Genomic DNA, 15,800 nt, shown 5'->3' on the forward strand with positions numbered 1-15,800 from the left:
CAATTACATCAGCACATGTGTCATCGGTGATTAGGGCACATCAGCTAAGTATATACACACACACACCCACACACACACACACACACACACACACACACACACACACACACAGAGACACACACACACAGACACACACACACACACACACACACACACACACACACACACACACACACAGTACATACATACATACATATATACATACATACAAATCCGGGATTTACTATAACATCAGGCATGTGGACAGCTGACAAAATTTCTATCAGCCCTGGGATTTTGTTCTGGAGTCTAAACCTGACCTTTGACCTCTTTGCCTCCTGACATGGATCGACATCAAGAAGTTGGATAAACGTTCATAAACAGCCTATGAACCAGTCCTCGAATTACGTGGGAGCCAGAGGGAGCCGAGCTCCCATAGAGTGAGGACTGGCTCCCATGAAAGCAACAAAGTCAAAAATCTGAGGGGGTCTCTCACATCTGAAGGTGTCTGCCGTATGTGGCATTGTAATTTAATCTTAAACAACGCTCATTATCAAATCCCTGTGCGGTCTCATACCATTAAAGACGTTAAATTAAAATATAAAATATAGGCTACTACGGGACGTAGACCTGAGCCTACCCTACGCTCATGAACGCAGCATGACTGCACTTCACCACCACACCACTAGGCTATGTGAGCAAACCGCATACGATCGATTTGACAGCACTCGCAAGTCCGAAGAAGTCACTTTGCTTTTGAGGTAAATACCACCAATACATCTTAAATATAATATAATATAATATAAATAAATCTGTAGCTATCCTCTGCCATTCAGAGCTCCGGAAAGTTCCCAGATATTTTGAAACACCTGTCAGCAATACAATGCAATCTCTGATGGTGGATTCAGTGAATAGGCTACCCAACAACATCTCAGTTCATCTATTTATTTCCACGGTTCAACACACGAGATGACTGAACACCCAGGTGTTGTTATCACTCACTACGTGTACATTATAAAACTAGAACATATTTTGGCTGTGCAATGGCTTTATTAATTTCTGCCAGTTAGTGCATTTTCCCTGTGTAGAAGTTAAAGACTACATGCATTATTGTGTTTGACACTGAGGATATCTGAGACGGTGGTCTGGTTCAAATGAGTATGACTATTACAATCAATAATATGTTGAAATTAATTAAAATGAATCCATTTCTGTAAAAAAAAAATTCTCTGTCTGTTGTGTGCGTGTGTCAAGTTATAGCATAGGCCTACTGTGCGCATATACTGCGCAAAAGTGCCACTCGCGCCCAGGCTATTTAATTGTATAGCCTTGTTAGGCTATGTGCAGGGTGTGCCAACTTTTTTTTATGAGATAGAGAGACCCCCTTAAAGACAAAAAGATAATTTGAGCACTGCTATGAACACATTTGAAAACACACACACACACTCCAACAAAGTTGGACAAAAAGCTGCATCATCCTTGAACTAGATTGCTATTGTGCCTTCATATAGCTCCAAGAGTATCTGCAGCGAATATCCTGTGACTTTGTTTCACTTCTCAGGGTTTTTCCTAGTGTTCCACAAGGAAATACCCTGCTGTTCTGTTCTGGGACACAGAGAGAGAGAGAGAGAGAGAGAGGGAGAGAGGATGTCCTGTCCTGGGCTATGCTGCTGTCTGAATCTGGGTTAGACATTTCTGTGTGTGTGCATGTGTGTGCCACAAAGAAAAAGCTGGTTTAAAGACTTAGGCTACAATTGTATTGTATGTACAGTTTGGATCATAACAGTGTGTCAAGTTGGATGTCTGCAATTATCCGAGAAAACCAGCAACCTGCATCACCCACCTGCTCCTGCTGACAAGATTCAGCAAGACCTCATCTCAGACACCGAAATATATACTCTTTTGGACTAGATCAGAGAATACTGACAACTTATTCCTCTCTTGTTGGAAGTATTTTAACTTTTTCATTGTTCTGCGGGTTGACATCACTTTGTCAAGGGGTTGTTGAACTCTGCTCTTAAATGATTAGCAAAACACAAAGATCCTTTGTACAGTTAATACTGACTAAGTTTTCAAAAAAGCATTAACGATTATCAGTGACCCTACACATCCTCTAGGACTACTTTAAACTGATGCCATCAGCAATGTGTTTTAGATTGCCTCTAAAAGTTTTATCCCAGCCATAGAACAAGACCAGTTGACCTTGTATATAGATTAGTAACGCACTTGCACTTTTAACACTTTTTGACATAATGTCCCTTTGTGGTGTTGGATATTGTTGGCCATCTGCAGACTGGAGACAACCATTAATCCCTGTGTATCTCAGTTATTTCTAACATTGTCATATATGTATTATTAGATTGTTTTTATGCGTGCGATTGAATTGTTTAGATGCATTTGTGTTTGCAAACTCGCTTCCCTCATATAAAGATAAGACATTTTTTTATATTGAAAGTAACAAGTCACAAAAGAAATATGCCATGACTTTTCTATTGGTAACAATTGCATAAATCTATGTCCATAACTACTGGATGGGTTAAGATGAAAGTTAAGACATTCATGGTCCCCATAGGATGAATTTCTAATAACTCTGATGATCGCTGGCAACATTTGTTGCTTTTATTGAAATATCTCAACAACAACAGCCCTATTTGCACAGGATTAGTATCATCTGGGGACCACGTGTGATTTAGAAATTACCCACACACACACATTTAAGTTTAGTGTGGCGCATTCGCACGGGATAAGCGAAGCCTGTGATTATACTTGAATTTACTGACATATCTGTACCCTGAGAGTTGGGTACCCGGAGGCGCGTGGAGGATGGCCAGGGCGAGGCTGCCGCACCGCACTTGAGTCGAGGTTCTGTATCTTTTTGGGCCAAGTGCTGGTAAAGGTTACCAGAGGCTCATCCCTTATCCCCACCGCAGCGGTACCCACACAGCATCACCGTCAACCCTCGGACGAAGCTGCAGGGCGCGCGCCGACTCTGGGACCGAGGTCTCCGGTCGGGCGGTGGTCAGAACATAGGTTGGTCATCAAAGACGGTGTCCGCAGCCCCCCACGATCCCATATCTGTCTTCGCAAGAGGGATAAAAAGGCGCACAGGAAACAAAAACCTTGAAAAAATTATATATGACTCCGCCAAATCACAGACATGTCGATTCGCATGGGACTGATATTATCACAGGACCTCAATGTTCAGCAAAATATGGTAGGTCATTTGCGGGGGAATTTTTACTTGACAAATTACAGACATGGCCATTTAGCACAGGATTAAGATCACAGACAACCTCCGTAACATTATATATATATTATAATTATTAAAAATTACTAGAGGTCAGCAGGTAATACTAATCACGTGCGAATAGGGCTTGTAAGAAGGATTGCTATGACTTTGGAATATATATTCATGTTCCCCTCAAGATGTACTGTAATAACCCCAGTGATCTCTTAACTTTCCTCTAGCGCCATCATCAATTCAAAAATTGAATTTTTCCTCTCCGTGGAGAGGGTCCACAGCTTCAAGTATCTTGGTGTCCATATCACAGGGAGTCTGACCTGGGACCAGTGCATACTGGCTGAGTGCTGAGAAAAGCAAGGTAGAGACAGTTTTACCTCAGACACCTGAGGAAATTCCAGCTATCCCCTCAAATACTGAGGAGAAATATCACTGCCTGGTACGGAAACAGCACCGAACAAGACCGGTGGTTTGTTCAACTAAACACACGCTAGGCGCTGCCCTACCCTGCCTGAAGGATATTTACACCAGGCGCTGCAAGAAAAAGGCTAAGAGAATCATTAAAGATCCAAAACCCCTCGGGTAACAGCCTTTTCTCCCTGTTGAGGTCGGGTAGAAAGTACCGGATACACCGGGCCAGCACTGAGAGCCTCAGGGGAAGCTTCTACCCTCAGGCCACTAGGATCCTAAATAAAGACACTGCCTAAGACTGCCCCCCTGACAGGATAAAATTTCCCTGGAATTGTATTTTATATGATTTCTTTAAGTGACAAATTAATTGATTGACTTTGTTTTATGACTAAATACCTGCAACACTAATGGCATTCCCATCACCCTGCTGTAGTTTCTGCTTAGTGATAATTAGAAGATGTTAGCATGGTAACATGCAAAATATATAGTGCGTTCCATTTGTACTCGAAAGATCAAAGTCGGAAAACACGCCCCCTGACCTTGGACTTCCGAGCTCGGATCTCGGACAACCTTGCAGTACTCCGACCTCAAAATCTAACATGGATGCCCTGTGCATCAACTGTTGCACTGTTGAAAGCTGTAGTAACATACAGTTATTAGCACTTCTGTCTTATTTGTGTCTCACTAAATCAGTCATACACATAGTCTTGTCCAACTTCTATCTGTGGACATGTTGTTGTTTGTATGCACAAAAAACAGTGTAATGCGATGGCATGGCAATGGCTAACCTGGCTAGAGCCTACCCCACAATGAAAAATCCGACTTGTAAATGGAACGCATTCAACTCGGGTGTGACGTCATTCCCAGCTCCGACTTCCGAGGTAAATGGAATGCACTATAAGATGTGTTAGCATTTAGCTGGAACAATGTCAGCAGTGCTTTGCCTCACAGAGCACTAGCAGGGCTGTAAATTCTTTGTCTTGTCTCTCCTCTGCTACTCTGACTGCCCTCATGAAATAGGTTAATTCAAGTACTTTTTGTATTGAGATTGGGGTTTATCTGCTTTAAGGATGCAACAAAGTGCCACCCTACTTTAAACAAGGACACTCTGTCCCTCCCCAAGCTCCTGCCCTCTAAATATCCAAGCACAATCCTCCTCAGCATACATTAGCTGATGGTTGTTGCATGTTCTAACCGTGTATCTTTATAACCTTTTCTTTTTTTAATGTCTATACCATGCTGGATCACCTGTGCGTCCAAATTACAACTCATGGGAAACAGTCATTGTTCAAACCCACAAAACTTTTAAACTTCCTGTTAAACTTATGCCGACCTTACACCAAACGACTTTTCAAGCGATTTTCCAATATCGGAATTTAATCATGAGAGTCTTGCTAGAGTTGTCAGTCTTTTTCCCGTCTTGATGTTCCTAAAAAATCTAATGTGTTTGATATTTTCGTAAGTTTTAAGTCTTGGTAGTGAAGTTAAATCACGTGAACACTGTCAACAACCAATGGGTGTGCTCCCTCCAAGGGGGTAAGCTTCTCCTCACAACGCGTACCTCCTATGGCGCCATTTTGATGCTAACAAGCACTCACCCCCCGTTAGTATCCCATTGACTGCCATTCATTTTGACGTCACTTTGACAGCGAATAACTTTACATCTGATTTCTAAAGAAACACGATAATGTATAAAAGGCTCCATTACCTTGTATCTCACGTTATGGCTCCGTAGCAGACGTTTTTGTAAAAATAGGCTAACGATTGTGTCATAACTACGGGAGTTACTGTCACATAGTAGAGCAATTACCGTATAGTACAGGAGAAGCTCGCAGGCCGTTTCGACTTACATTAGCTGTTTAAGTTTAATTACTAATGTTAACTAGCATTTTAGTTAGCAATAATTAGCCTGTGTCCATGTTATCTCCTTACATATACCTACGCTCTCCGTCTCTGCCATATTCGGACTGATTGAGATTTCTCTTGGCACAGCTACCAGAAGACTTACAACTTTGAGACAGGTTGCTCACGTCACATTTACGTCGTCAGACTTTAGTCTTTTCAAACTCCGTACAAAGTCTTCTATGCAATGGTAGGCATTAAATGGTTTTCAGGGGAAAAACTTAAGGGAGAGGACAGAGTAAAACAAAGACAGATAAACTTCTCCCAGACAGGCGGCCAATGATTGTTGAAACAAAGAGAGACAGCCACTGGATAATAGACACAGAGACAGAGAGACAGATGTAAACTGTCAGACTGACAAAGAAGCAACAGTTTGACAGCCAAAGACAACTGGCAGCCAGGTGAAACTCATAAATAATAAGTTTGAAGAGTCTTAACATCAATAAATCGCTGGCATGTTAATTTGGAGGCAAATATATAGTTACTGTATACAACACAGACCACCTTACCAGAGGCTATGGAAAATGTGGTTATTTAAGAAACACAACTCCTGTCAGAAAAATGCATAGTGAATATCTTGACCATTTGTTTCTAATAATTAACTAATAAAAGTATCACAATTAATGTAAAAATTATATTTTCATAGCTAAAGTAAAATGTTATAGGTACCACCTTTAAAAGAATATGTGCTTGTTTTCTGTCATATCAAAAAAAGATCAATATCAATTTCACCTCTCTACATGCATACGTCCAAAATGGGTTTAGCCTAGCCTAGCACAAAGACAGTAAGCAGTGGAAAACAGCAAAAATATGTCCGTCGACAACTTCAAAATTGTCTTACTGACGTGTTTTACAAACGTGTCAGACTAATTTTTGGTTCTAATCACAGGGATGAAACTTTAAATGATTTGCTCGTCTACAAAAAACTTGGTAAGAATGAAAGCATTAAAAGTGACTGATAAATACAGTTTATTTATAACAGTTAATGCATCCTGAGGGGAAAATTCAACATCAACAGATATAATAATGAAGAAGTTAGTTAATATCATTATGTATGCCTTCTAGTGGCTGTGCCTTGTTTATTAGTGCCCAATGAGAGCAAACCATCTGGTCTGAGGTCATGAATTCCTGTAGCACTCATGCTGATGAATACCACTATAGCTCACATTAAAAACTAATGCACAACAAAAAAGCTCATTTTCTTCTGGATATGTTTTTTTTTACTGTATATTTCAGTTCTCCAACTGAAAAATATAATTTGTGAACCAGGGTAAGGGAATTTTGACACCCTTAAGCTAACCCCCCGCCCCCCCCATTTGCACATTTATATTCCCATCTGCTGTCCTGTTCCTTGTTCCTGTTTTCTTCCTGCTCCTTAGATACATATTACCTCACTTGCAGAGTTTATCAATAATTCTGAGTCTGTAAATAATGTTGATAATGTTAATAATATTGTGTTTTTTTAATCTACTGTGTATGTGCCCACCGCCTGCACTGTTTGTTGGAAGCCACTGACCTACATTATTTAACCTACAAATTTAATTGAATTATAATTGGCTGGCAGGCTCAAACTGTGAAAGCACTGGTGTTACACTATATTTAAATTGACGGTCCACTGTATTTCAGATACAACCTAACAAAACAGCGTGTTTTTCTAGCTATGCTTGAGGTCTCAGTGGTATGTTATTATCTGTTCATTGCAGGTCTGTCCCAACTTAAAAATGTAGAATCATACAAGAAGGGAGAGATCTAATCACTGTTATGACAACCCAGTGACTGATGTGAATTTTATTTTGTCTACATTTCTTTCTTTCTCTATCTGAGTGACTCATCAACAGTGTGCGATGTGTTAGGTGAGCAGCAGCAGCAAGCTGTGGTCATATTGCCCTCAGCAGAAGACTGTCATCAGGACTGATAGGATTGGATCTTTAGTGATTCAACTCATGAATCCTCTTGCCTGTGTGTGTGTGTGTGTGTGTGTGTGTGTGTGTGTGTGTGTGTGTTGTGTGTGTGCGTGTGCGTGCCTGCCTCTAGTTCAGCCTCTCTGCTCTCTCGCAGGCTGCCTGCCTTTGTTGGCATAATGCGGAAATTTCTTTCACTGCCTCTTACTTTTTTAGACTCGCTTTCTTATTGGCCTTTTCTCTCTAACTTCCACTTTTACACTCTCTTTATCTGTGTCTTTTCTATCTCACACCATTTCTTAGTCACACTCTTGTTTTTTCTATCTACTTAAGCCTGTCCATCCAAGTCTTGACACAGAAAACAGGTGATCTACTCTTGAATACATGCAACACAAAGATATATGGGCCTACATATACAAAGGATACATGTAAGTAACAGTTATTGACCATGATGTCAGTGTGTAACATTATTGATCTGTTTTAAGGTCAACTGCTCATCAGATAGTAAACCTAACCCATTTCCGACAACCGGTTCGCTCACAAACTCATTGTCACTACCTCGCTAACGCTGCTTTCACTCTGCAGCCATTTACCCCAATTGTTGCTCATATCTTTTCTTTGCAGGACTGGACATATGTTGTACAACATGAGGCAAAAAATGTGAGGCTAGGATTACACTTAAGTTACAGTATCTGCTTATTTTCCATTGTTAAGCATTCAAATACAAGTCACATATATTGTAGGTTGCAAACCGCAATATCTGATTTTGTACGCTGCGCACTTTCAGACAAAAAACAAAAAACACACACACAAAAAAACCCAAATGGAGAAAGACATCAGCAGATCTCATTTCCAAAGCAACAGAGAATACATAGCCTAGACTACTTTACAATGCAATTACTTTTTGCCACTGTATTATAAGTCCTAATCAAACATTTGGTTTTAGAAATGCAAGTAATTCCAAGTAATTTTCTTTTTGTTTTTAAGTCAAGTCCATCATGACAAACTGCCTTCAAGCTGTAATCTGTATGGTAAACCTGCCAATGACCAGCACCTTGAAGAAATAGTTAGCCATTTTGAGATATACACATATGTGCTTTCATGCTGAGAGTTAGATAAGAAGATTGACACCATTTTCATACCTTTCAGTGAAATATGAAGCTATAGAGGAGATGTTTAGTTAGCTTAGCTTAGCTAGACTGGAAGCAGTGGGGACACAGTTAGCATGAAACTCTGTGTAAAAACCCAACTTGTGTTTTTTTACATTTCAGATTGAGTTCTACATTTTCATTGTTAATACTATGTGTACTGAACTTCATGTATTTTCTGATACCAAGCACTGGTACTCTTTCACTTTCCCCACCCAAATTTATCCTGCAAGTGTAAAACAAGACTAGGTCAAACCCTAGTAGCGCTGCCCGCTTCCTTTGGTTGCCCACATTAAGCAATTGGGCTGTTGCAACGATTGTGCAACCAGGTCTCACGCCAGTTCGTGAAATAGTCACGTTATTTTGATTTATTGATTTGTGTACAGGTCACGATTTTCTCGTTTATTTCGTGTACAGGTCACGATTTTCGAACGTTACCATTTCACAAACTGCCATGACACTGGGCTGCTCTGGGGAACGCAACAACGGGGAAATTAAATGCCACAACAGGGAAAATAAACGCCACACGCCGGTGACAACATGGGGGACGCAACAACGGGGAAAATAAACGCCACACGCCGGCGACAACAACGGGACGGACCGCCACACAAGGACGCGATTCCCGGGCGCAGGGACACGATCCGCAGTCTCTGTGGCACGCAACAACAGGGACATGAAATGCCACAACAACGGCACAGTTGAGGTTAGGAAAAGAAGATATGGGGAAAGGAACCGTCACACGCAGGACACGCCGACAACAACGGGACGGTTGTGGTTAGGAAGAGAATAACATGGAAAGGAACTGCAACATGCTGATCGCGATCCCCGCTCCATGGGGTGAAAGTCCTGTATTGTTTGACCCATCCACCACCCCGACCAACCTACCTATGCAGATTTTCTGATTTTCATACTACTCCCTACCGTTATCGTGCTGTGATCATGAAATATGCTTCCCATTACATACATTAAATTAAAATTCGTAATCACCACACGAAAAAAATAACATAATCGTGATTCAATAACGTAACCATTTCACGAACTGCCATGAGACTGGGCTGGATTGTTTAGGTGTGACATCTATATAGCAAATCTTGCAAGAAAACACTTATCGATCTAGCTAATAAATGATCAAATATGCATCCACTGCTTGCCAACCTTTTTGATTTGCTGTTCTCCTGGAGTTTCAATTCCCCTCAATTTTTATATGATGAAATATCAAAACCTGTCCATCCACTATATTTATTTAGAAATAGCCTTGTGTCACTGCTGTTTGTGATTATTTACTTAAATGACATAGGCCTACTTGTTCCACACGCGCGTGCCATTCATCGGCATCTAGCCTACTCTGCCTGTGCATGGGCGATATCGGAGGTAAAAGCCTATGTGGCACAAATACATTTTGAAAGGGCAATGGCCAAAGGGGAAACACCAATACTGACGTCATCACACTCACTCGAGCCAATGGTGGAACTTCATCACTCAGTGACAGAGTGACAGAGGGACAGAGTTTTGAGTTTGTAGAGCTTGTCCTCTGGTCCAGCCAAAAACCAACAACCGTCTATTCACAAGCATGGTTTTCTAACTGTCTACCTTTTTCTTACCTATGTGTTAAAATACATCATATCAAGTCACTTTTCTCAGATTTTAAATACTCAAGGCTGTTGCTATGGTATCAGGGAAATACTGTTTATACCAATAGGCCTACAGCCATTGGCAATCTAAAATAGACATTTTACTTCTGACCTTCAGTATTACTTTTCAGAACTGGCTATGGCAAACCATCTTTTAGTTAATATACATTTCCCTGTGGAATGGGATTCCTGTGAAGCCAAATTGCTTGCTTGTATCCCTGGATTGAAGTCATTATCCAAATTGTTCACCTTGACAGTTGTTACATTTTCTTATCGAAATGTTGCCGTCATCGCACAACCCCAATCTACAAATGATGTTTAAAAAAAGAAGTTTGGGCAGCAAGTACTGCCTCAGAATTACTATATTCATGGCCCTCTAACTGGGTCCTTTGAAACAAGGTCTGGGACCAAAATGGGTCATGGGCCTACTTCTGATGGTTCCCCACATGACAAGAGTATTGATGTGTATCCATGACTACAGGTCCTAGGATATCTAGTTAATTTATAAGTCCTGAGCTGAAAAACAAAAATTGTTGCCTTATATTCCTGTCCCAAAGTTTCTAGCTGCTGTAAACAAGGTCAGGGCACGCCCATTAACATCATAACCCCAACTGTGCTTGATGTTTTAGTTCGATGAGCAGAGTTATAGTGAGAGCAGGCTCTCATTTCCATTCAGGTGAGCAGCTTCATCAGAGTCTTAACAGCTCCTGACAGTCTCGCTTTGCTTGCTGTTTCACTTGTACCACAACCTCCTTAACCCTACTTCCACCTTAACCTTAATCCTGTTCTTAATCTGTCATTGATCTCAATTATAATGTGGAATGGGGCCATCCAAGTGTTTACATGTAGAGCCAACCCTCCCCTAATGACTCAGACACATGGAGTCATCAGTATGGGGGTGGACACTGGTAAAATAAAAAAGAAAGAGAGATACAAGACATAAACAGAGAGTGAGATTAAATCAATTTGCTGATTTGAATCATTACATTTAGTTCCGTTCAAGGATTCAAAGCCACTGACTATGTAGTTCATTCACTTTTTTGTAACCTAAGCGATCACATGACCCTTCAAGTGCACTTCCTATGTATATCAGTAAGTGAAGGCATCACAGTTCATGCCACGGCAACATTTCGTACTGATTCTGACCGTCTTCAGTTCAGTAGAATATTCAGTTTGTTCCTAGTTTAGAAACTTAGTTACTTTCAGATCAGTACAAAACTAGGTCTATATGAATACTGGTCATTAAAGGGAATGGCTCATTGATGAATGAATGAATCATATGATTATGATTGTTCCTGTCTGGGCACCCGGATACCTCAGTTGGTAGAGCGGGCACCCATATACAGAGGTTTACTCCTTGACGCAGCAGGACCAGGTTCAACTCTGACCTGTGGCCCTTTGCTGCATGTCATTCCCCCTCTCTCTCCCATTTTATGTCTAAAGACCTAAAAATGCCCAAAAAATCATCTTTACTAAAAAAATTTAAAAAAAAGAATTGTTCCTGTGTCTTTCGCTGTCTTTTGCTAAACCTTTTAATGCGGAAGTAACGTACTGTGTATCACAGCTAAGCCAGGCTCTCCGTCTCCACTGCTAAAAACAGGTTACTGATTAAAACCAGTAAGAAGAGACAAAAACACAAGAGAAATCTCTAATGTGAAAAAGAAAATCAGTCTAACTTTGGCAGAAATGGTTGTGCTCATATAGGACCCCATTCCCAACCCGTTCTTATTCCCAACTCGTCAAATAAGGACACTTGGGCAGTGGCTCTCAGCGTCGGATATGACGCAAAAAGCACCCTTCAGCATCTTTATGGAACACCCTTTAAGATGATTCCGTACTGGGTGCCTGGGTAGCTCATCTGGTAGAGTACGCGCCCATATATAGAGGTTTACTCTTCGATGCAGCGGCCACGGGTTCAACTCTGACCCTCAGCCCTTTGCTGCATGTCATTCCCCCTCTCTCTCCCCTTTAATGTCTTCATCTGTCCTACAAAAATAAAGGCCTAAAATGCCCAATTATTATGAGCAACAACAGTAGCGAGTAGTATGAATGCCTAGGGGGGTTGGTTGGGGTGGTGGATGGGCCAAACAACACAGCACTTTCACCCAGGAGACCGGGGTTTGTGTGCCGTTGTTATCCTGTGTGTCACTGAAATGTACATTTTATAACCCCACCCATGATCTTTTCCCAAACCTAACTGTCCCCTCCTCTTGCCGCATGTCAGTTAAACGTACGTCCTGACCCAAAGCTTCAAAAGTGACGGCAAGAGTCTCGAACAAGCGTGTTTAGATATGACGCTAAAGGAGACCTTTAGCATCAATAACAACGCCAAAGGCACATGCCCTAGCGTAGTTGCCCAACTATTATTTCTACCAGCCCACCCTTAAGGTAGTTACACACCAACCAGACGGCCGACCGTCGGCAGAAAAGGCAGTCAGACTGATCAGTCGGGTCCCCGAGGTCCAAAAAGTGCCTCAGAACACACCGAAGAGATGCCGACTTGAGCATATGCTCTGCGCGTGCGCGAAATGTAATACGTCTCCATAGCAGCAGGCGGCGCTGCTCTGTATTGTTTCCATTAACAGTCTGATTGTTTTCCAGAAAATTAAAACTGGCAGCTGATTGGACGAACGCGTCACGTGGTTCTTTTTTCTCCGGGAATTCACAGCCAGAGATACGATCTCATATTGTACTAAAATAGTTCACCGAAATGTGTTTCTGAAAACATTTTAAGCGAGAAATAGGCCATGCAGTTGCTGAATGTTCATTTCAGATTGACAAAGGTTTAAAAGATTTTCGTCAGATTTTGAGAGGCTCATCCGCTCGCCATTTCCTGGTGAGTCCCGACTGCCCTGTCTCCAACTGAACATGTCAGGTCGCCCAAAACGAAGGCCGACGGCTCCTCGGACGGACGACGGCACGGAACACACTAGTAGACTCGAGTCACCGACCTCGCCAGACGGTCCGACGGCCGATAGTCGGCTCTGTGTGTCAGCGCCCTTAGGCTAGAATCAGCCCTGATGAACTAGCTTTTCTTTTGCTTCTGGACCTTTTACTTTAACCTAAGGAATGGAGGTAAATGACAAACACAAGAAAGACAGACATACAACTCATCTACAAAACAGCATTAAGCCATTACCTGGACAAGGCGATCTCAGCCTTCTGTTGGGCGATGTCGGCTGCTTTCTGTGCTCCCTCCACGGCTCGGTCCACCTTCTCTCTGATCTTACTGGCCCGGAGGGGAATCAGGTTCTTCCTTTTGCCGCTCACCAAGATGTTCTGTTTGTACTTCCCTTCCTCTTTTGTGCCATCGGGAAACGTGGTGCAGCCGTAGCCGTGGCGTTTGTTGCTAAGCCACTCCCCCTCGTACTGCAGCCCGTCAGACCGCCGACTCACACCGAATCCTGTCCGCTTGTCGTTCTTCCACTCCCCGCAGTAGGTCTCTGTTGCCGTGGCGTCCACATCGTCGTCTGCGACAGCCAACTCAGCATCTGCATCTCCAAGACTGGAAAGGTGAAAGGTTACATTGGTTTGACAAGTGTGTTCAATCAATAATCCTAAATACTATATAACTTTGAGAACAAAACATGTTTAGCTAGCAGGTAAGCTATGATACCGTAATGTGACAATGGCAATGAAGTCGGAGTTTGCAGTTGGACATTTTAACAGGAACACCTCCTGAAGTCAAATTTCAGACTCGGAAAGTCAGGAGAACCTCACCAACAGTAGTGAAAGCTATATGAATATACTGTTTATTAGCACTTCTGTCTTATTTGTGTCTCATTAAAGTGCTTATATTATGCTCATTTTCAGGTTAATAATTGTATTTAGAGGTTATATCAGAATAGGTTTACATGGTTTAATTTTCAAAAAACACCATATTTTTGTTGTACTGCACATTGCTGCAGCTCCTCTTTTCACCCTGTGTGTTGAGCTCTCTGTTTTAGCTACAGAGTGAGGCATCTCACTTCTGTTCATTTTTTGTTGGGAGTTGCACATGCGCAGTACCTAGGTCAGCACTTGCAGAGTATGAGGGCGTGCCACACTAGCAGCAAGGCGAGCATTATAACGTGTGTTACAAAGTGATGCACATTCGTCACAGAACTAAAGGCTGGACTACTGCTGTTTGGAGCAGTTTGTGAACAGTGTTTTCTGTTGGAGATGGTAAGTCCCTTTGGGGTGGACTTTGGGCTTTTTCACTTTGTAAACATATTACATGCACAAAAAAGATATTTAACACAATAAAGGAAAGGGAAAAAGCCAAAAAGCATAATATGAGCACTTTAAATCATTCATACACACAGTACTGTCCAGCTTTGCTACAGTGTTTGTACGTTCAAAATACCGCATGTGCGTTGTTATCAACTGTTATTACTAACAATGGCTAACCTGGCTACAGATTCCCGACCCCACTCAAAATAATGGTTTTCCTAATTGTTACTAGAACGTGGTCAACTTGGGTGTGATGCCATTCCCAGTCCCAAAGTCCGACGAAAGCTGGAGCCAGGAAGTGGTTAGCTTAGCTTAGTATAAAAACTGGAAGCAGGGGGAAACAGCTAGCCTGACTCTGTCCAAAGTTGAAAAAATAAATCAACCACTACCTCTAAAGTACTCATCTTGGTTGTTTATTTTGTACACAAAGAGAAATGTAAAAAATAAATGATGAAAATGATTTAGGGGGAGTTACATGTGAAGCTATTTGTTGGCAAACAGGTTCATCCATCTGCTCGGCACTTCTGTGCAGCATCACCAGCTACAGCGTGGGTTGCCAGGTATGGTTGTTTTTCTTTACAAGAATAGAGTTCTTAAGCCTGTTGTATCTAAACGAAGGGACTCTAAATCACCTGTTAGAAGGCAGAAGTTGGTATTCATAATTTATTCAACCATTCATGGTGGAGTCAGAAGAGATGCTGTTAGCAAGTCTGAGCATGATCTTCTTGTGGATTGTTTGAAAGGAGTGTGCAACAGGTTGACCAATGATCTAAGCGCAAACATTTTTTTTTTAATTATATAATTTAGTTTTAAGTTTAGCTTAAGTTTATAAAGGATTGTGGACAGAGCCTGGCTCACTGTTTCTTCCTGTTTACAGTCTTTATGCTAAGCTAGGCTAACAATGTCCTCACTCAAGTCTACATACTTAGTACACAGACATGAGATCGATATCATTCGTCACTTGGAAAGAAAGAAAGAAAGAAAGTAAGGTCATTCACCAAAATGTTGAACCATTCCTAATAATTTTAGGTGTAGGAAATAATAAGTGTCTTGCTCAACTAGGATTCACATGATCTTGTCTCCTCTGGCTCATTAATTAGATCTTTACTTCCCTTTAGTATGTTTTTACTGGCCCAGCATAATAAATATTGCTATAATATGGTAAAATGATAAGAATATCTAACACAGCTAATCTAACAGTAATTGATTAATTGCAATACAGTACAAATGAATTATAAATGTTGTATTTGATCTTGCATACATACATGAGCCCTCAGAGGCTTTTTTTGTACATGTTTACAGCTGTAGAATTGGGGAGGGGGAACCTAGAGGTTTCTCTCCTTATCAGCCTTGCCAATAATTAATCAGACCTGAT

At 41.5% G+C, this 15,800-nt stretch overlaps 1 protein-coding gene across 1 annotated transcript in view; it reads right to left on the minus strand.

The window, feature by feature from the left end:
• The window catches only part of jph3 (junctophilin 3), a 72,765-nt gene that overhangs the window by 30,586 nt on the left and 26,379 nt on the right, over nucleotides 1-15,800 (minus strand). The window contains exon 3 of the mRNA XM_031310204.2: nucleotides 13,353-13,718. Coding sequence (XP_031166064.1) covers nucleotides 13,353-13,718 — 366 coding nt within the window. The remainder of the gene's footprint in view (nucleotides 1-13,352; nucleotides 13,719-15,800) is intronic.

This window comes from Sander lucioperca, chromosome 7 (assembly GCF_008315115.2).
Source record: "Sander lucioperca isolate FBNREF2018 chromosome 7, SLUC_FBN_1.2, whole genome shotgun sequence".
Classification (NCBI taxonomy): Eukaryota; Metazoa; Chordata; class Actinopteri; order Perciformes; family Percidae; genus Sander; species Sander lucioperca.